The 22,664-nt window shown below is 42.8% G+C and overlaps 1 protein-coding gene across 1 annotated transcript in view; it reads right to left on the bottom strand.

Annotated features, from left to right (window-relative positions):
- The window catches only part of ADGRG2 (adhesion G protein-coupled receptor G2), an 82,501-nt gene extending 67,345 nt beyond the window's left edge, over nucleotides 1-15,156 (bottom strand). The window contains exons 1-2 of the mRNA XM_039247408.1: nucleotides 15,125-15,156; nucleotides 4,199-4,317 (exon numbers count right to left, since the gene is read on the bottom strand). Of these exons, the coding sequence (XP_039103339.1) occupies nucleotides 4,199-4,316 (118 nt within the window). The 5' untranslated portion in view covers nucleotide 4,317; nucleotides 15,125-15,156. The remainder of the gene's footprint in view (nucleotides 1-4,198; nucleotides 4,318-15,124) is intronic.
- Nucleotides 15,157-22,664: the final 7,508 nt, after the last annotated feature.

The raw sequence follows: 22,664 nt of genomic DNA on the forward strand, positions 1-22,664 counted from the left end.
AAGCTACAGACTCCAACAGGGAGCCCCCCAAGCTATGAACCTGTGCAAATAACTTAATCTCTTTGACACTCAATTTCTTCATCTGCAAACTGAGACTAAACATACGTATCATGATGTGTTTTTGTGAGGATTAAATGAGATGATGTACATAGTGCCCAGCAGGGCCTGGCCAGGGCAAGCCCCCAGTCCTCATTAGGTTGCCTCCCATTAGTTTCCCACCCGCCTCACCAAGCCTTCCTTCTCCCTCCTTACCCAGCACTGACGAGGCACTAAAAGGACTTGTGATGCAAAGGAAGAAGCTAATGCTGTCATATAAGGTGACAAGTATAAAAAGATATGGATAAAGAGAAAAAGGAGCAGGGCACCTGGGTGGCTCAGTCGGTTAAGCGTCCAACTTCGGCTCAGATCATAATCTCATGGTTCATGGGTTCAAGCCCTGCTCCGGGCTCTCTGCTGTCAGCACGGAGCCCACTTCAGATACCCCACTCCACCCCTCCCCTGCTCTTGTGCGTATGTTCTCCTTCTCTCAAAAAAAAATATTTTTTTTTAAAAAAAAGAGAAAAAGCACTGGGGAGAGAGATTTAATTCTTTTGAAGAGATCAGGGCAGATTTTTAGAGGTAGTGATATTTGGCTGGACCTTGGAAAATGAGTGAGGTTCCAAGTGGGGAGACCCCGGAAAGCAGAGGGAGGGAGTAGGGAAGTGTGACAGGGAAGAAGCCCATCATGGGGGCATTAACGAGCGGGCTACCACCATGGGCAGCTGCGGCACAATCCAACAATCTACTACGTTTGCAGAACACGCCTCGGCATCACCTCACCGAGGGACGAGCAAGCTGACGCAGGGGAACACAAACTCTCGTCCCTCACTACTCTCAAGTGTTAGCTCCCTGGCACTTCTGGCTTATTCCACACACAGGCCACACATGGTCCTACAGGCACAGATCATTCTCAGAGGGACGTGGGAGCCACCAGCCTGCATGCACTTTCCTGTTTTCCTGCCCCATTTTCATCATTTTTCAATACATTTTTTTCAAAAAGACTTACTTCTACCATGCAGCTTTCATTTTGATGATTTTTTCCCTTAGGTTTTACTTTCCTTCCTCATTTTACTTCCCTGTGGTGGAAAACACACTGAAACATGAGACGGAAGATCTAGTATCTAGTCTGGCTCCACCACTTCCCAACCAGTCATGTCCCTGGGGACATTTACTCATCAGCAGAGTGGGGACATTTGATTTCTGCTTCGCCAATCCCACAGTGATGTTTCTATGCCCGGAGAAGACGATGTGCGAGCCCAGTTTACATGAATGTCACAGGGCCGTGACAGAATCTGAAGCCTGTGATCTCTATCTGGAGGAGTTTGCTCCCCCTACTTGTGTGATTTTTGTGAGCTGTGCAGGTAGTGTAGACTCTAAGCCAATCACATCAACATCACCTGGGAGCTTGGTAAAAGTGTCCATTCTCAGGTCCTGCCCTATACCTACTGAATCAAAACCTGTGGGGGAGGGGACAAAGACATCTGTTTTACCAAGTCCTCCAGGGGATTCTGAAATCTTGAGAACCGATGTTTTCAGAGTTCAAAAACTCTGGTTTTCTGGTTATGAGCACAAGATTCAGAACTGGCCATAAATCCCAGTCAGCCACTTCCTCGAGGAACTCACTTAGCTCTCTGAGACTCAGTTTCTTGATCTGGGAAATGGGGCTAAGGCTAGGATCTCTCCTTCATGGATTTGGTTGAGAAGCTTAAGAGAGTGAATATGTGTAAAGCACGTAGGAACCTGGCACACTGTAAGCAGTCAGTTACACGCTTAGCTCTTGTCATTTCTTTTTGTAAAGCATGGTGGCTTCTTGACGTGCCCCGGTGCTTACTTTTTGAAAGACTGTCAATTGTGTTTTAGCCTGCTAGGAAGTCTCCCATTTAGTGTGTGTGTGTGTGTGTGTGTGTGTGTGTGTGTGTGTGTTGTGCATGTGTGTTGTTTACATGTCATTGTTTGCTGCTCATTGATATTTGCTTTATCCAATGAAGATTCCTTGATCCTGCCACTCTCCTCTGAAAAAGAAAGGTTATTTCTCTGCGTGCCCTTAAGAATTCTTCTTAAAGGGGCACTGGGTGGCTCAGTGGGTTGGGAGTCCAACTCTTGATTTCAGCTTGGGTCATGATCTCACGGCTCATGAGTTCGAGCCCCGCATTGGGCTCTGTGCTGACAGGTGCAGAGCCTGCTTGGGATTCTCTCTCTCCCTCTCTCTCTCTCTGCTCCTCCCCCACTTGTTCTCTCTCTCTGTCTCCAAATAAATAAAAATACACTTAAAAAAAGAATTGTTAAACAACGTTCCTAGTGAGGATGCTTTCCATTTGCAGAGCGTTGTATTCTTTAGGCAGTTGTGCCCACAGATACTGCAGCCAGGATTTCTGGCCTTTCTGTTGCCTGCCTTTATGTACCTTTTCTCCTTGCTTCATTCTAAAGAGCCTCGTTTCTGAAAACCATGCTGCTTCATTTGGCTAATTCTCTACCTACTTCCCTTAAGGTGTCCATGCAGAAGTGCCTTCAAATAGACTCTTTTTTAAAAAACAAATAAACACCAAAAATAGACCGACCCTCATGTATGTGGTCAATTGATTTATGACAAAGGTACCAAGTCCATCCAATGGGGAAAAACAGTCTTTTCAACAAAGAATGCTGTGAAAAGTGGCTATCACATGCAAAAGAATGAAGCGGGACCCTTATTTCCAACCATATTCAGAAAAGAACTCAAAATGGATCAAAGCTCCTAAACACAAGAGCTAAAACTCTAAAACTCTTAAGAAAATGTAGGGAGAAATCATCAGGACATCTGATTTGGCAGTGGTTTCTTGGATAAGACAGCAAAAGCACAGGCAAAAAAGTAAAAACAGATCAACCGGACTTCATCAAAATTAAAACCTCTGGTGCATCAAAGCACACTATTAAGACAGTGAAAAGATAACACAGAGTAGGAGAAAATATTTGCAAATTGTATTACCTGATAAAAGATTTAATATCCAGAATATAAAAAGAACTCTCGACAACAACAACAAAAAACCCCCAAAAAACCCAATGCAAAAATGGGCCAAAGGTTTGAGTAAATGTTTCTCAAAAAACAGATATATATTATGTCCACTAAGCACATGAAAGACGCTCCCCATCACTAATCATTAAGGAAACACAAACCAAAACCACAATGAGATACCATTCCACACCCATTGCCAAAACAATAGAAAACACGAAGTGCTGGTGGGGATACAGAGAACTTGTGCCCTACTGGTAAGATGCAGAATGGTGCCGCCACTGTGGGAAATGGTGTGGCAGATCCTCAAAAAGTTAACCACAGAATCACCATATGACCCAGCAATTCTACTCCTCGGTATACGTACTCAAAAGAATTTAAAGGGTGGACTCAAACTTGTACTTGTACATTAATGTTCACAGTAGCATTATTTACAATCGCAAAGGGTGGAAATACCCCAAGTGTCTATCAACGATGAATGGATAAACAAAATGTGATCTACACACACAAGGGAGTATTATTCAGCCTTAAAAAGGAATGAAGTTCTGATCCATTCTACAACACGGATGAACCCTGGAGCCACGCTAAGTGAATAAGCCAGACACAAAAGGAAAATATTGTATGATTACACTTATATGAGGTACCTAAATGACAAATTCATAGAGACAGAAAGAACATAGGTTACTAGGGACTGAGGAGAAGGGCAATGGGGAGTTACTGTTTAACATGTACAGAGTTTTGGGGCACCTGGGTGGCTCAGTCAGTTAAGCGTCTGACTTCAGCTCAGGTCATGATCTTGCAGTTCGTGAGTTTAAACCCCTCGTCTGGCTCTATGCTGACCGCTTGGAGCCTGGAGTCTCTTTCGGGTTCTACCTCTCCCCCTCTCTCTGCCCCTCCCCTGCTTGCACTCTGTCTCTCTCAAAAATCAATAAACAGTAAAAAAAGAAAGATATATAGAGTTTATATTTGAGATGATGAACACGTGCTAAAAATGGATAGTGGTGATGGCTGCACAAAACTGTGAGTATATTAAATGCCAGTGGTTAAATGGTTAAAATCATAAGTTTGATGTTATGTTTATTTTGCAGCAAAAAAAATCCTAAATAAATACACACTGCAGAGATAAAACAGAGGACAAAATGAAAACAAGTTTAAAAACAGCAGGCACGTTACCTTCCAGGGATGTAACCAGAACAACATGAAGACAAATGATGATGAGAAATATCTTGAACATCAGTAGAAGTTCTTCAGGTCTGCCAGCATGGCCACACTGCCTTCCCGAGAAGAACATCCTGGAACAAAATAAGGGGAACACATGAGCATCATGGCATGCCATAATCACAACCCAGAAATACCCGAGGGGTCAGTTACTTAAAAAGGCAAACTGCAATTCTGCTTCCTTTAAATTACTCTGCTCCAGAGAACTGGCAATGCCAGAAGGGCACGGGCTACAGAAAGCAAAACCCATGTTTTCTATGGGAAGACCACCCAGCGGGATATCGTATTACATTAAACAGTATTTTAAAAACGGGGCAGCTATGTGGCTCAGCTGGTTAAGCATAGGACTTTTGATTTCAGCACAGACCATCATTTCACAGTTCGTGGGTTCGAGCCTTCCGTCAGACTCTGTGCTGATGACACAGAGCCTGCTTAGGATTCCCTCTCTCTCTCTGCTCCTCCCCTGCTTGCTCTGTCTCTCTCTCAAAATAAATAAATAAACTTTAAAAAATTTATTTGAAAAACAAAGCCCAGAAACAGACTCACAAATGCAGAAAAGAAACTAGTGGATGCCCGAGGAGACAGGTGAAGAGATAAGCGAAATAAGTGAAAGGGATTAAGAGGGACAAACTTCCAGTTATAAAATAAATAAGTCACATGGATGAAAAGTACAGTGGAAAAAGTAGAGTCAGAAATATTGTAATACATTTGTATGGGGTCAGATGGTAACTACACCTAACGGTGGTGAGCATTTCATAATGTACAGAATTGTCGAGTCACTATGCTATATACCTGAAACTAATAGAAAGACTACTGCAATGTTAAGACTACAATTTTTAAAAAAGACAGGCAAGGTAGTCCCTGTGAATTTATGGAAAACTTTAATACATGCAAAATGTTAAGAAAAATTAAAAACACAAAACACTGCACATATAATTAGTAACACAATATAAAGGCTGCTTACAAACTATGTTAAGAATCAGAAGGGGTTAGAGAATCCTATAAACATTCTAGTCTTATTTCTGTTTTATATTGTAAAAGGATTTCCTCTTCATTACATGTAAGTTCATTAACCAATGTTTGCGGTGTTAGTTGTCAGGAGGACAGAGTCAACATTTTTAAAAAAGCAAAGTTCACAACAAAACTGAGTTTAAAAGCTCCGTTTACCACTCATGTATTCATTCATTCGACAAATATTTATTGACGGGCAATAAAAAGAAACGCATCGAGGGGGAGCCTGGCACACTGAGCGGCTCGCAAATCCGAAGCCCGGGTCTGTTCCCCTCAGGGTGGGGGGCTGGCCACCAGAACCCCCTGATGGGCGGCGAGCCCAGGCTGGCATGGGAGGCTGAGGGAGGCAGAGGCTAGGCAGGAGGTCACAGCCCGCCCACGGGCTCAGGCACAAGCAGGCCAAGCAGGCTCCCTCCCCACGGCCACGGGTGAAGTGGCTGGGACGGGCCAGGCGGTACACTCTCAGCTGGCAGAGATCCTGACCCCAGCACCGTGAACCCAGCGACCAGTGCAGCTGCTGCCAGCTTGAGGACGACAGAGTGTGCGTGCGCAGCGGTGAAGACCAAAGAGCGGGAAGTCAATGGTTCTGGCTCTGCCGTGCAGTGTCGGGGTGACTCTGGACAAGCCAGTTCCCATGGCCAAGACTGCCCATCTAGCAAACTGTGATTAAGAGCGCCAGCCCAACAGTACTGCTGTGGTAAGTAAGCACCGTGAGGCCACTGTAAGTGCTAACTGTACTCTCCACCCGTTCAGTCAACAAATACCTATTTTGCACCTAGTGCGTGCAAGGGTGAAATAGTGCAGGGATTCTGTGGATGAGGGCATGAAAAGATGGGGGAAAAAACCACAATTTCTCAGTCTCAAGGGAAAGATGTCAATCTTTAAGAATCCTGTGATTTAATGGCCATCACCAATACCAGGGAGGTAATTCTTTCCTTGGACATGGTGTGATAATGTCTCAGACCAGGAGGTGAATCCCTCTCCTTCCAAGAGGGCTTGCGTTTTTTAAATCAATAAATTGTATTATATATTAATACGCTATGTTAATAAATTGTAAAAGGTCTCTGGTTTGGCTCTCCTCTTCAGCACTTTTATCCTCTCTCTCTTCCTAATGGCATATTATTGACCCTCCCAAATGAGTCACTCGAACCAGAATGTTAATATAGCTGTGCAAAAATGTAGCAATTTCTCCCTAGAGGAAAATTTAAGTGTCTGCTACAGCTACACACAACAATATTGATGAATCTCAGAGATACAAAGTTAGATCAAGGGGCCAGACATGAAAGAATGCATATTGTACAGGATTCCATTCGTGCAAGGTACAAAAGCAGGCAAAACTAGTCGATGGAACAAGGGGCAGGGAGAGTGGCTCTCCTTGGAAGGGGGTGAGGGTGTAATCATTAGAAGCGGACACAAAGGGGTTTCTGAGGCACAGGTAACATTCTGGGTACTGGTTACAAGGTTGTGTTCAGTTCCTGAAACTCACAGAATACTACATTTTGTGGGTATGTCACAAAAACTTTCATTTAAAAGTTTAAAAAATCAATCTATTTTTTATTTCTGAAATCAGTTTCCTCTCCAAAAGCACTGCTATTAAAAGAAATCTACATTTAGTGCACCAAACCTCTACCAAAAACAAAAACAAAACAAAACAAAACAAAACAAAAAAAAACCTCTCTTATACACACGCCCTTAGGCTCAACTCTACCAGGAATTTGTAGAACTGGCTTAGAAAATTTACTGCACAAGCATCTAATTTCAGTTCTGCAAAGAGTATCAGAGCAGTTTATTTCTAGAAAGGAACTCAGGATTCATCTAGCCTCAAATCCTCATTCTACAGACGAAGAAAGAGGTCCACCATGCTCTAGGCGATGGGTCAAGGTCATCTGGCTACTTGGTGGGACACCTACTCTTCCCATCAGGCCACAGTGCTGTCCTTCGAAAGTAAACTGTTCTGAATCCACCAGGTGAAATGGATCAACAAATTCAAAACACTATTATATAATTTCAAACTTTCTGCCAACTCATTCTTGAGCTTTGCCAACTCCTTGGGGAGGACCTCCTAAGTGGTATATAAGATATGGTCAAAGTTAAATTAGTCATAGTACACAGTGACTGATTATTATGTGCTATAACTTGGGCCTCTGATCAAAAGAAACCTCGCCTTTTCACTGAAGAGAACTTGTACTCAACTCCCAAATGAAAGCAGGAAAGGCCAGAAGGAAGGTGATTCCAGCAATTGTCTTGAAAAGAGAACGGAGATCAAGAAGGACTTAAAGACCAGGTGCCACTGAAAAGACTGCTTTCAGTTGTCAAGCCTGAAATATCTTTCCTCAAGGCTGAATACATATTTCCTAGTAGGAGCTGTCTTATCATATTTAAAATAATGCAGCCCCTCTTGCCTTCTGTATAAACTAGAGAGCACCCTGCTAAGTCATAAAGGCCTAGGATCACTGATCGAAGAGGAAATCTGTGATTCTGAAAGCCTTATTCATTATACATGAAAGTTGTTTATATCTTTTTGAGCTAGAACTTTTCTTCATTTTCTGGTGTAAGCTGGGTTAGCTCAGTGCGATCTAGGCCATCAAGAAAGATGATTTGAATAGCCATCGATTCTTAGCACATGTTCAAGGTGCTAAAGGATGGCTGGTGAGATAGCATCAATTGCAAAGAAAACTATCTGCTAGCATTTAAACAGTAAAATCTAGACCTTGACACTAGACAACAACTCAGTAAAGATTATCCAAGGGGCGCCTGAGTGGCTCAGTCGGTTAAGCATTTGACTCCTGATTTCAACTCAGGTCATGATCTCATAGTCATGAGTTCCTGACAGCATGGAGCCTGCTTAGGATTCTCTCTCTCCCTCTCTCTCTCTCTGCCCCTTCCCTGCTCATGCTTGCATGGACGCATGCACGTACTCTCTCTCTCCTCTCTCTCTCAAAACAAATAAACTTTAAAAATAAATAAACAAAATAAAGATCATCCAAGATGCATCTTGGTCCAGGGCCCCCTTTTATGGTTGTGGACTCTGATGTACGTGGTGACCCTGGGGCTGTACCGTGCATAAGCTACATGACTCTGTGCCAGGGCCCTGTCGGAATCCTCCAAGAAATGTTCTACATCTCTTCAGTTTCTTTAAATATACTAACAACTATCATATTTTTAAAAACATGTATATCATCAGGGTAACCCTGAATGGTAATAAATGATAAATCTATCTTTATCTAAATAAAGAATAATTAAAGAATAAGATTTAAAAGGAGGGGGGCAAGAGCTTGAGGCCACTGTAGGGTAGGGCTCCGTAAGGATTATTCTCTGCCACCTCTGGTTAATTGCCATAATTGGACTATAAAACGGCTGCCACGAAATATACAATGATCGCCATTTTTGACCTACGTAACAACAGGTGTGATAGTTGTTCCGCAAGTCTCCTAAAAAACTTTACGCCTTTTAGATATTTACACTGAGTCATAAGTGTTGGATAACCAGGCTTGCACAAGTGGAAATTTAAAAGGGAGGTACTGAAGAGGTTCTCAGTGCAAATAAAGCAATTGACTTGGATCATTCAAATGTCAAAGAAGTCAGAGAATCTCAAGGTTGCTTTTTTCCCCCTAGAATCTCTGGTTATATATTTACTCAAAAAAAAAAAAAAAAAGAATCAGGAAACTATTAGTAAAAACATAACTAAATTGATTTGAAGTCTACTAAAAGACCCTGATTCAGCAAATACCTCAGAAAAAAATTTTCTTCAGTGATCCAAGAATATGTTGGTTTCAGTTATTTATACCAAACCTTCTGCTGAATATAAACAGAAATTATGAACAAAATATTAAGAGCATTTTCTTAAATATAGCAAAGAGCTAACAAGAGAGAAAAGAATCACCAGGCCAGAGATGAAGGGAAAAGCAGAAACTCAAGGGGGTAATGTAAGCAAAGGAACCACTATTCCTGAGGTTATAGGCCTAATGAAGCAAGCCTGAGCTCCAGATATGAAATACAAAATAAAAGCTCAAAGATATGGAGAAAAAAAATGCAAGGTCTAACATATACTTAAAATTCGAAAAGGAGGGAAAAGTCAATGTTTAAAATGATAATGATTGAATGACCCTAAACTGGTGAAAAACATCTAGCCACAGATTCAAGAAGTCCAAAGAATCTCTACAATAAATAAAAGGAAATCTACACCTAGACACAAAATTGTGAAATTGAAGAAAACTAAAAACAAAGAGAAAATCTTGAAAGTTGCCAGAAAAAATAGATAATTAACCTTCAAAGGAGCATGTGACAGACTGACATTCATTTTCTCAGAAGAAACAATGGAAGCCAGAAGACAGACAAACAAAAACTGTGATATTGTTCACTACCTGCAAATCCTCACTGAAACAAATCCTAAAAGATGTACTCAGGCAAACAGTGTAAGATCTGAGATATAATAAGGAATGAAGAAGAAGGAAAAGTGGTTAATATACTACCAGGCCCATTCCTAACATTTGTGACATACAGGTTAAGAGTTTCAGAGGAGGTACAGGGTGCCTGGCTGGCTCAGTCAGTAGAGCATGTGACTCTTTCTTTTTTAAGGTTTATTTATATATTTGAGACGGACAGTGTGCAAGTGAGCAGGGGACAGGCAGACAGAGGGGGAGAGAGAGAATCCCAAGGAAGTTCCACACTGTCAGCGCAGAGCCCCACATGGGGTTCGAACCCACGAACTATGAGATCACGACCTGAGCTGAAATCAAGAGTCGGATGCTTAACCAACTGAACCACCCAGGTGCCCCACATGTGACTCTTGATCTCAGAGTCATGAGTTCAAGCCTCACATTGGGCATAGGACTTACTTAAAAAATAATAAAAAGAGGTCCAATTTGCCCTTATCCTTCTACTAAGGCTCCATCTCAGAACAAAAGAGGCTTTGTGCATATGTACATGGATACCCCAGTCTGTACATTCAAACCCCCCTCTCTCCCGGCAAGCAGCCACCCCTTGGTCATCCCTTTGGTCTAAGGGGAGGTGTACCCGCAGCATGAAGAGGCCTGCTTAGGTCCTAGAAACAGGCACAGAATGACTAGATAGGGAACTCCAGGGTCCCACGTTCCCGGTGGGCACCATTTCTTTGTGTCACAAACTTCTCACCCTTTGGAAAGGGTATGACTAGGGAAGGTCCAGAGAGGGAATTTCTAAAGCATGAGACACAAGGCAGCCACTTCAGTTGCCCAGAGCTAAGGGTGGCACTATATACTGGTAAATCCAAATGAATGTTTGCTGTATAAAATATTAATAACTTGGGGGAATAAGTGAAACAGGATAGCATAAAAACATGACAACTATATTATTTACATATATAGCATAATATAGGAGATTATATATATATATATACATACATATATATACATATATATATGTAGAAGTATATATAGAAGTAGAAGGATATATATATATGTATGTATATGTATATAGATAAATCGATTAGGAGATGAAAAAATGAAATTAATAAATTAAAGTCTTCCGAGGCACCTGGGTGTCTCAGTTGGTTAAGTGTCTTCCTCTTGATTTCATTCAGCTCAGGTCATGATCTCACAGTTCATGGGATCAAGCCCTGAGTAGGGTTCTGCATTAACAGCACGGAGCCTGCTTGGGATTCTCTGTCTCCTCCTCTCTCTCTTCCCCTCCCCCCACTCATGCTTGCTCACTCTCCCTCTCTCTCTCTCTCTCAAAATAAATATTAAAAAATATATGGACTAAATACATGGACTAAATGATTCAATTAAAAGGCAAAGATCATCAGACTGGGAAAAAGATCCAAATATGCTATTTACAAGGACACAACTAGAACATAATGATACAGCAAGTTTGAAAACAAAAGGATCGGAAGGGCGCCTGGGCGGCTCAGTCGGTTAAGAGTCCGACTTCAGCTCAGGTCATGATCTCATGGTTCGTGGGTTTGAGCCCCATGTCAGACTCTGTGCTGCCAGGCTCAGAGCCTGGAGCCTGCTTCTGATTCTGTGTCTCCCTCTCTCTCTACCCCTTGTCCACTCACACTGTCTCTCTCTCTCTCAAAAATAAACATTCCAAAAAATTTGAAAACAAAAGGATGGGAAAGATATGCAATGCCAATACTAAGCAAAAGAAAATATGTTTAACTAATATCAGACAAATAATACTTTCATTTTTTTAAAGTTTTATTTATGTATTTTGAGAGAAAGAAAGAGAGACAGCGTAAGTGAGGGAAGGGTACAGAGAGGGAGAGAGAGAGAATCCCAAGCAAGCTTTGCACTGTCAGCGTAGGGCTTGAACTCACGAAACCTGGGATCATGACCTGAGCTGGAGTCAAGAGGTGGTAGCTTAACCAACTGAGTTACCCAGGCACCCCAAATAATACTTTAAAGCAAAAAGCATTACCTGTAACTAAAATGGTTCATTCATAAAAGGTTCAATTCAATAGGAAGATAACAAATTTACATCTCTATCATCATTTGGTAAAATTAAAATAAGAAAGCCACTAAGGATATAGAATATTGAATGACACATTTAACCAACCCGACTTAAAGACCATGTATGAACTCTCCACTCCATTTGGAGTACTTATGAAAACCAAGCCATACAAGAAGTCTCAAAAATCTTTTACTGAATTAGGGAAAGGAAAAGGAGCATATTCCCTGACCATAAGACAACTAAGCCATGATGAAAAGTTAAACTGTTATTTAAGAAATAACTTAGAGGTCAAAGAAGTCTCATAACATATATTAAAAAATATTTGATTTGATAATATAGTAAAAACACTATTTCATAACATGTGGGGTAGAGCTAAATATCTTTAAAGTTTACATTTTAAATGCATATATTAAAGGGGCCCCTGGGTGGCTCAGTCAGTTAAGTGATTGACTCTTGACTTCAGCTCCAGTCACGGTCTCCGGTTCCTGAGATGAAGTCCAAGTCGGGTTGTGCGATGACAGGGCAGAGCCTGCTTGGGATTCTTTCCCTCCCCTTCTCTCTGCCCCACTCCTGCTCATGCTTGTGCATGTGGGCTCGCGCTCTCTCTCTCTCTCTCTCTCTCTCTCTCTCTCTCTCTCTCAAATTAAAGAAATAAAAACTGTGGGGCACCTGGGTGGCTCAGTCAGTTAAGTGTCCAACTTCAGCTCAGGTCATGATCTTAAGTTTCTTGGGTTCAAGCCCCACGTCAGGCTCTGTGCTGACAGCTCAGGGCCTGGAGCCTGCTTTAGAGTCTGTGTTTCTCTCTCTCTCTCTCTCTCTCTCTCTCTCTGCCCCTCCTCTGCTTGCACTCTGTCTGCATCTCTCTCTCTCAAAAATAAATTTAAAAAAATTTTTTTAATTTAATAAATTTAAAATAAATAAAACAAATAAAAACTTTAAATGTACATTTTAGAAAGAAAAAGCCTTAAAATTAATGAGTTAAGCTTCTTCTCAAGATGATTGAAAAAAAAACCCAGCAAATTAAACCCAAAGAATTAGAAACGAAATAATAAAAATAAGTGCGTAAAATAACGATGCGGAAAAAAGACTTAAAGGTTATAACATAGCCCACGTTGGTCTTTGGCAAGACAAAATTCTGGCAAAATTAAGAAGAGGGGAGGGAGGGAAAGGGGAAAGAAAAGAGAGAGTGGGTGTCAGCAAATAACCAATGGAAAGAATTTAAAAAGCAACATAACTGAAAATGCTATAAACATACAAGATTAAAGGATCTTAGGAATAACTTTATTCAATAATTGTGAAAATCTAGATGGAAATGGGCAAATCCCTATGCAAAGCATACACTTAACCAAAAAGGAAAAGAAGAAATAGTAAACATGAATAGATGCATAACCATTAACAGTCTCAACATTTTCCCAAAGACAAAGAAAAGTCTGGTCTCAGATGTTTTCACTGGTGATTCGATCAAAGGTTTAAAAAACAAGAATTTCAGTCTCACAGTAACTCCAGGAACAGAGACAGAGTACAGCCTGACTAATTTTTACCAAGCTGGGATAACCCTGATGCCAAAACCTGACAAGGAAAGTCCTCACATTTTTACCCATTTTATAAATCGAATGAAACTATTTACAGAAGTCTCTGCAATGCCCACAGAATTGTCTAGCAGCAATTTCAAATCTTGTAAACTGAGGTAATTTGAGTAAATCAGGCACAAAAGGAACCATTCCAAATTTCAGCAACAAAACGTTTTGAAAATAAAGTCACCAAGAACTAAAGAAAGCAAGGCTGTAAAGAGAGCAACGACCACTCATGTGCCCCCAAACACGCATGTCCTAACGATGACAGAAACTCGGCTAACTGGTAAGTGCAGTGTATGGCCTCCAAAATGGCAGCTCTGCGTCTCATTTATCATAGCATGAAGTCAACTCAATGGGGAACCATATGGCATGACTGTAATATGAACCGTTCACATCTCTAGAAGCAAATGGAAGGACATGATTTGTCTGGTTTTTACACTGCAAAATGATTTCCTTAATAACCATTAAGTGCTTTCTAGTGCGGGGGGGGGGGGAAGCTTTATTCAATAAAACAAGTTAATCAATATCAGATGTGCAAGATTAGAAATAAATTGTACACTTAAAGTAAACAAATATTCACAAAATTCTGTGAAAGGTGTTATACTTTTCAGCTCCTTCGGTCACATCTCCAAATTTCTCCACTGCCCTACCTGCAATCTACCATCCTCTTGATGACCCATGTGTGAATTACCCAAAAGAAAGAGAAGGCCTGCTTTGTCTCTCCCATCACTCTTCAGGCTCCTCTCCTGGTGCACAGTGAGTATGTTTAACAAAAGCATGCATGCTAGAGCCAGCCACCTGCCTTCGAATATAGGCTCCAGCACTTATGGTGTAACCTTAATCTGTTCCTTAAGTTCTCTGGACATCAATTCTTCATCTATGGGGCACAAGGGTGGTTCAGTCGGTTAAGTGCTCGACTCTTGGTTTTGGCTCAGGTCATGATCTCGCAGTTCATGGGTTCAAGCCTTGCATCAGGCTGTGTGCTGACAGCTTGGAGCCTGAAGCCTGCTTCAGATTCTGTGTCTCCCTCTCTCTCTGCCTCTCTCTCGCGCGCGCTCTCCCTCAAAAAATAAATAAACATTAAAAAAATTTTTTTTAAAGTTCCGTGTAGAAGAGTTGGGGGCAGAAATCTGGTTGGGAGGAGCCTTGGAAGCTTCATGGGCCCAGCACTTTAGGTAAGAAAGAGATCGTTCAGGGGCGCCTGGGTGGCTCAGTCAGTTGAGTGCCTGACTTCAGCTTAGGTCATGATCTCACAGTTCATGAGTTGAGTCCCTCATCAGGCTCTCTGCTATCAGTGCAGAGCCCACTTCGGATCCTCTGTCCCCTCCTCTCTCTCTGCCCGTCCCCTGCTCATGCTCTCTCTCCCAAAAATAAACATTTTTTTAAAAAAGAAAGAGAATATTCAGTATTCTGAATTTAATTGGTTAATTTAATTAAACCATTTAATTTAAATGGTTAAATGCATGAGAAAGAAAATTTACTGGAGACAGGGAAGCCAGTCCAGGGAGAAGGAAAGGGGAAAAGAGTGAAACCAAATCCCAAAGAATGCTCTAGAAATGATCGTTTTCCTTCCACAGATTTTATGGTACCATGTAACTTCAAAATCTGTACCCATTACTGAAAGTTCTCAAAAAACAACTGCATTAGCAAGAAGAAATGGGTCCACAGTAGAATCCCTGAGGAAAAGACAATGTCTGCCGAAGAAGGCTCCAAGTGGGAGTGAGGAGCTCAAAACCAAACGGAATACAGTAGTTAAGGGGATGAGAATTTGCAATGAAGGGAGGTCATTTGAGAAAAAAAACAATAACCACCAAATACGTTCATTATTTCTACAACATTATCACATAGAAATAGCCTCACTCACCTGACAGGAAGTTCAAAAGAAAAGATGGAGAGACTCTGCACAAATCTGAAAATGAAAAAAAAAATTTCGATCAGTGGTAAGTGGGTCTTCTTGGCACCATAATGCATCAAGCTACCATCAGCCCATCCGCCATGGCCCACAGAACCCCCTGCTACATACCAGGGCTTAAACTTGGAAGCAGAGTTAACAAAAGAAATGGAGGAAGCAAACCCTGCTCTTAAGGAACACATTTTAAACTGGAAGACCAGCCCAAAGCCAGTGCTGGGGCTGACCGTGTTAATGTTTTAGTAGCGGTCACTACTCAGTCTCAGGCTTCATTAACGGTATCACAGGAGCACTGGATAATGAAGTGGCCGGATCTGGGGGGAGGTAGTTCCTTCTAGAGCCCATGCTTTGTTAGATATTCCTTCGTGATTTTCTGACTGAACTTCCCTAGAACATAAACTCCTTGATATCAAGAACGGGGTCATTTAGGTGTCTTGTGCCGACAAAGCCAGAGGCTTTTCTTTCTCCATAGAGGAGCCACATAAATAACCCTATTGACTGTTACGTTGGCTCAGAGTTGGAAGGGGGATATGGAGGTCCTGGCAACGACCTGAGAGAGGGACAAGGCAAATGCACATCGGCGAAAGGGAAGAGTATGCCCACCCAAGGCAGAGTGCACTGTTGACAAACTGACTTGTATCTTACGGAATGTTCCATTATGCTTTACTTCAAAACCAAAACACTGATATAGCTATTAACTCGAAGAGGATACTCACTTCACACAGTGGTATCCCCTCCTGTGAATTACAGGCATAATGATTTTCAAAACAAGACTTGCAAGAGGAAACAATCTATAGGTAATCTTGGAACCAAGTGACCTACTTCTGGCTTCTATCAACAGGCATAAGTTCAATGCTCAACGAAGAATCCAAGATATGAATTCAAAGAAGAAATAAGGAGTCATGGTGAGTTTCTATTGATCATGATAGGTTCTTTTAAAAAAAAAAAAAGTAGTACTTGGGACACCTCATGGCTCGGTTGGTGGAGCATGTGTCTCCTGATCTTGGGGTTGTGAGTTCGAGTCCTACATTGGGTACAGAGATTACTTAAAAACAAAATCTTAAAAAAAGTAGCTCTTAATAAAATCTGACATGTCAGAAAAACTTCATTAAGCAATGTTTAAAGAAGACAAAAACGAAGGCCAAGCATGTCATCCTGTCCTAGGATGAACAAATTGCAAACACATGGCCCAATGCTCAATGTGGAATGTCTGTAGGATCAACAACTGAAAAACATTCAGATAATCAAACAAAGAAACAAATCGACTGTGACTTGAGAATGGAAATAATTTCACTTCACATTTGTGCAAATGAGGGTTTTCTACCTAGGGATTTTGATGAAATTTCACAACTCAAGCACATTGACTCTTCAAAACCTTATCGATAACCACAATAAAGCACAAAGGTTTTTGGTAACCAAGTTTATTAATAAACAACATGAGGCTCTCTTTGCTCCTTTGGAGTACTTTCAGGTAGAAAAAGAAGGCAAACCCCAATGAAGTTTGTTCTGCCCACTGGATGAAAAAATTCAAAAGGCTAGTAATATCCAAAGCTAGAGAGCATGTGGGGAAATAAACACTCACCTACAGGGTTGGCGGAAACATCAACTTTGAGAAAATAGTTCAGCTAAGTTTTGAAATGTGAAGGGTGTACCAGCTTTTGATTCAGAAATTCTAATTCCAGAGGTTGTCCGTACAGAAACATACATATACACAGAAAAGCTGTCACTGCAGCTTTTGGGGGGTGGGGGGGCGAGGGGGAAGTCTAAGCATCCATCAGCAGATGAATAAATAAATGATGGTCCATCCATATTATGGAATATTATGCAATGCTTAAGAAAATGAAGTTGGCCTATGTGTATTGGCATATAGAGGTTGTGAATACATGTAAGCCAAAAGAAAAAAATCCAGTTTCCTAACAATACATATACTAGGACGTGGTAAGAAACAAGCAAAGCTCTAAATGTGCATACTTATTTATGTAGTGGTGAGTGAGAATGCACAAGAAAAAGCCTGGAAGGAAACCCACCAAGCCTCCACAGAAAGCAGTGTGATGGGGGAAAGGATAAACACAAGACACGTGTTTGTGTATTCCTAATGCAAGTAAATATATTTCTTCTAGCTAAGAAAACCAGAAGAGAAGGAGGGCCAAGACATCCAGGTTCTCCAGAAAGAGCTCCCAAATTGAGCTCAGAGGGAGGGAAGCTAACTAGGAGGTAAAGCCATCACTGGCTCAGCGGGAGGCCATCCCCCCGGCCCTGCCCTAAGCTAATTAAAGCACAAAGATTTCTGGTCACAGAGCCAAGAAACCAGCTTCCCAGCCATGGAGTAGGAACTCACTCAACTCACTCAAGCAAGTTGTGGAAAAAAATGTCAAAAGCAATGATGTGCAATGCATGATGGACAGAGAAGCCTAAATGTCATGAAAGAACTCCACATCCTCCAGCCTCCGGGGCCCTCCTTGCCACCACTGCCTGCCGTCCCCCCGTCCTTTATGTCCCAGAGAAACTAACCAGGAACCAGGATGCAGTGGGCACCAGCACTCCACTAACAAAGCACAGTGACTGCCAATGTTTGGGCTTCTTACATCACTGAAAGGGAAGGGCAAGTCACAAAAGGAACCATATCGACTTATGTAAGCCATGGCACAGAACACAAACTTCTCAGAGAAGAACGGCAAATTCACCAACTGCTAGGATTAACTGAAACCTCCCACAATTGCAGACTGCCCCAAAGCCTGACATCAGGGAGGCTGGAAATGCATCCAGCGTGAGCAGGGAGAGAGAAGGGGGAAGCAGACTGTGCAAGTGGTTTGGGTGCGAAGGAAATGAGCTGTGTATATAGTCGGAGCCCTGCTCCAAGGTCAAGTAAGCTCATAGAGTGGCCAGCCACATCCAAGGATCAGACCCCCATGCTCACGGGCTGCCCAGAGGTCCTGGGTGCCGGCCACAGGACCCAAGCACCCTGAGGATAACTGGCAGAACAGGCCAAGTACACAGGTAACGGCCAGCCAACCCCAGGCAGTAGTACCACTGCCCTCTGGGGTAATCTGAAGCTGGTCCAGGGATTGATTTAAAAAAAAAAAAGAAAAGAAAAAAATGCTGGTGACATACAGCCCTCCTGGAAGACTCCGCACCTCATTTGAAACCTAATGATTAACTGGTGGCCCAGACACAGGGGCACAGAATGGCAGACTGTTCCTGGTGTTGACATCACCACGGAAGAAAGGAGCAGAGAACACAGAGGCTGTGATAAATTGGGAACAAGGACAGAAATACACAAAGAGAAGCTTCTCCACACTTGCAGGAAAAGCAAACTGCACTGTTAGAGAGGATGGTGAAGGTTAGGCGTGTGGACGCATACAGGAGAAGGTCAGGGGCAGACAGGTTCTTGACTGCAGAGTAGTAGGCATTACCATCAAGGAACAAACAACAGAGTGATGGCAGAACCGTGCAGTGGCCCCACTGCTGAGCAGAGCCAACCTAATAAGATCTTCACCTACACAGTTCAGTCCTGGATGCCACCACTCAAGAAGAGTTAAAGTGCGACAAGGCTCTGGAAAACTCTAAAGATAATTCATTCAACAAACACTGAATGCTACTACATGCCAATAACGGGCCATGTGTATGGCTCTGCAGGCTGCACCCTGCCCAAGGCTGCCTGGCCAAGAGGACCTTCGGAGCCTGAAACCAGAACGTCAGGTTTTCTGGAAGCGCTGGATGAACCAGCTGCAGACTCCATCACAGCAGGGCAGGAGCTCTGAGGAAGGACACTAAGCCAGTGCAGAGAGATGGATGTAGAAAGAAAATACCTCAGGGAGGTAACGGTCATGCTGCATCCCAAAGGACGCACGATCCCTTTTACGTGAAGAAATGAGAGGGCACTCCAGAGAGGAAATGGCCGAAATCAAGGCATGGAGCCAATGACTGGCACCAGGTGGGCAGGACTTGGAATCAGCAGTTACTGAAGGATAAAGAGCGAAGAAGAGGATGGCCAGAAAGGACCCTGGAGAGATGGAGCAGAAAACCAATGGAATGGATTAAAAATATCATGTGAACAGGGCACCTGCGTGGCTCAGTCGGTTGAGGGTCTGACTTCGGCTCAGGTCATGATCTCACCGTTGGTGGATGCAAGCCCCGCATCGGGCTCTGTGCTGACAGCTCAGAGCCTGGAGCCTGCTTCAGATTCTGTCTCCCTCTCTCTCTGCCTCTCCCCTGCTCATGTGTTGTGTGCGTGCACGTGCACTCTTTCCCTCTCTCAAAAATAATAAAAACTATTTTTTAATTTTTAGAGATGTTTTAAAAATATGTGAACGGACTGGGAAAAATTCACACTGCATGTCCACATGGAGATTGTGATGGGTTACGAATAGTAGCTACTGAGTATATAAGGCACTCACAGGGGGAAAAAAGGCAGCTAGATTTTCTCCAACTCTCCCATGGGCAGAGGATGAGAAAAGGTGGCTTAAACCATGGCCCAAGATTTAAGTTAAACGGCAGGACAAACGTCCTGGTGCTGGTTACTGTCCTCTCGCAGAAGTGACCGTGAGAGCTTTTGGAAGTGCTTTCTCAAACAGCTAAGAAGATGACTTCATCGTGCCTGTGGTAAGTGGAGCAGACCAGGCCAGGAAAAGGAGGTGCAACAGTTGTGGCGCCATACTGTTTATCTGTACACTCAGCTCCTTCTTCCCTCCCTCCCCTCTCGCCATCGTTCTCTCCTGCTCTTCCTTCTACAGGCGCAACTCGTTTCACTGTGCTTCGCTCTAGTGAGCCTCAAGGATACCGCGGGTGGGTTTTTGGTTTTCCAAATGGAAGGGTTGTGGCAACGCTGCATTAAGCAGGTCCACTGGTACCTCCCTTCCAACAGCATTTGCTCATTTTATGTCTCTATGTCACATTTTGGTCATTCTCACAATATTTCAAACTTTTCATCATTACTGTATTTGTCATAGTGATCCGTGGTCAGCGATCACAAGTTGCTGGAAGCTCAGATGACGGTTAGCATTTTTTAGCAATAAAGTATTTTTTTAATTAACGCGTACACATTGTTATGTGCAATGCTATTATTGTACACTTAGCAATTAACACGTAACACCTGCAACATAGTGTAAACATAACTTTCACATGTACTTGGGAAACCAAAATACTCATTTGACTTGCTTTACTGTGGTGGTCTGGACCCAAACCCACAATATCTCTAAAGTACACCCATACTCTCCTTCATCCTACAATGTCCCTCCTTTCCTTCTCTCCCCTTACCTAGCTTGACACTTGCCAAACTACTCCAGGGCCTTGAATGTGGATGGTTACCTCTGCCCAGAGCTGGAAAAGCGGGGCCACGTGCTGGGAGACCCGCCCCCCATGGAATGACTCCCTGATAATCAGATCCAACTCTCTGAGGGAGGCAACCACAGACCCTCCACAGGACAAGGTACAATTAGAGGTGTTTCAAACCAAGGCATGACTTGCTTTAGGGTACAGATAACTACCACCTTAAAAGTAAATACATATGCAAGGATATACCAATTAGTTCTTTCTCAGAGCATTATACAGTTTACTGTTTCAAAAAAGGAATATTTTTAAACTTTTTTTAAAGTTTATTTATTATTTTGAGAGAGAGAGAGAGAGAGAGCAAGCAAGGGAGGGACAAATATAGAAGGAGGGAGAGAGAATCCCAAGCAGGCTCCACACTGTCAGCACAGAGCCGGACACGGGCTCGATCTCACAAACCATGAGATCATGACCTGAGCCAAAATCAGAAGTCAGAGATGCTTAATCGACTGAGCCACCCGGGTGCACCTAAAAGAATATTTTTTAATACAAGTCTTATAGTAAACTATACATTCATACAAAGTTAACCTGAGGTGAACTGTCTTCCATTTCTTTGGAAACATTTCATCACAGAAACTGAATTTAGGTAACGACCACAACCTTAAATCAATCCCAATTGTCATACCTGGGATTTTCTAAGTCTTAACTTCCCTTTCCACTGGCCTACAACAAATTCTGGGCATTTCCCTCTACTGTTTCAATACTGTATTTTCAATAATGAAATAAAATACAATGAAAAAAATACATAAATGAGGATAAAAACCAAATAATTGTGAACTTGGATGGGCTCCAACAAGCAACTCAGAAAATCACCACATCAATTTTTCCTTTGTTAAGTTTTTGTTGTACATTTGACACTATATTGGGGCTAAAAATAAAGTCTGGTGCATTAAAAATCTTTCTGTTTCCAAATATATTTGCCAGTGGAGATGTACTACACACTTAAGGGTTCCTTAATTCAATTTCAGGCAGTGAAAGATGAAGAAACCTTTGCCCATAAAGGTTTTTCACCGTTCCCTTTGGAAATGAGTAAGAAGTCACATTATTATCCAGCAGTATTTGACTGATAAAGTGTGCAAGATAGGAACCTGGTGATTCATTAATATCATTTCTTATTTCAACATGAGAGCCTCACCCTCAAACTCTACGCTGTTGTGTCTCTGCCCACTGTGCCTGCAAAAGAAATTTCGAGTCCTTCTCTTTGGTGATAGACGGCAAAAGCAGGTATACAAAAATTGTGTACCATACATGCTTGCTATCCTGGTACGCCTGTCCATTTGCAAGGTGACTTTACAGGGTCTCCTATCAAAAAGTGGGGTCTATTTCTCCACCCCCTGAATGTGGGCCGGCCTTGCCACTTGCTTTGCCCAATGGGACATTAGCAAGTGTGACAGAAACACAAGCCTGAAAAGAGCCTGAGCACGGAAGTTTGCACTCTTGCTGCTCCTAGTGTTCTCAAACCACCGTGTAAGCACACACACAAGCCTGAGCTAGCCTGCCAGAGGGCAAAAGGCACAAGGCCAGTCACTGCCATTGCTCCAACCCCCGGGACAGTCATCTGGCTGACGGGCAGCTGACGGCAGGTACATGAATGAGACCGACGGAGGCCAGCTGCAGACCGCAGGAGTGAGAATTACTGAAATGGCTGTGGCTTTATTAAGCCACTAAATTTGGGGGCATTTTGTGACACAGGAAAAGCCAATTTATATACTTTCTTTCTTCCTTTCCTTCCTCTTCATTCTTTCTCCTCCTTCTCTACCCTTCCTTCCTTTCATTATCCTCTCCCCCGCCTCCCCCTCCCCCAACACACACACCACACTTCTTGCTTTCTTCTTTTCCTTCTACAAGTACTGCTAAGTACCCACTCAGGGCCCGCTTGGTACAAGACACTGGTCTGGACCAGTTCTAATTCACAACCTGCCTCCTTGGCTTTTAGCCCACTCCTTGGGAAACCTGCCATGCGGACTCTGCAGACCCCGCAAGGTCTACGGCCTCACTCACAGTGATTCGGCAAGATGCTTCTGGAGACCAGCAGGCCATAAGGCGGACTCTCGGCTGAGTTGGCAGGCCAGCACTGGACATTTGCTGGTGATGGTCTCCCCGGGGAAGTCATTTGTCGCCGGGACCTGTTGAGTGGGCCACGAGGTGTTCTAGCCCTCCCCTCTAC

This window comes from Hyaena hyaena, unplaced genomic scaffold, assembly GCF_003009895.1.
Source record: "Hyaena hyaena isolate Hyena2069 unplaced genomic scaffold, ASM300989v1 scaffold_295, whole genome shotgun sequence".
Lineage (NCBI taxonomy): Eukaryota > Metazoa > Chordata > Mammalia > Carnivora > Hyaenidae > Hyaena > Hyaena hyaena.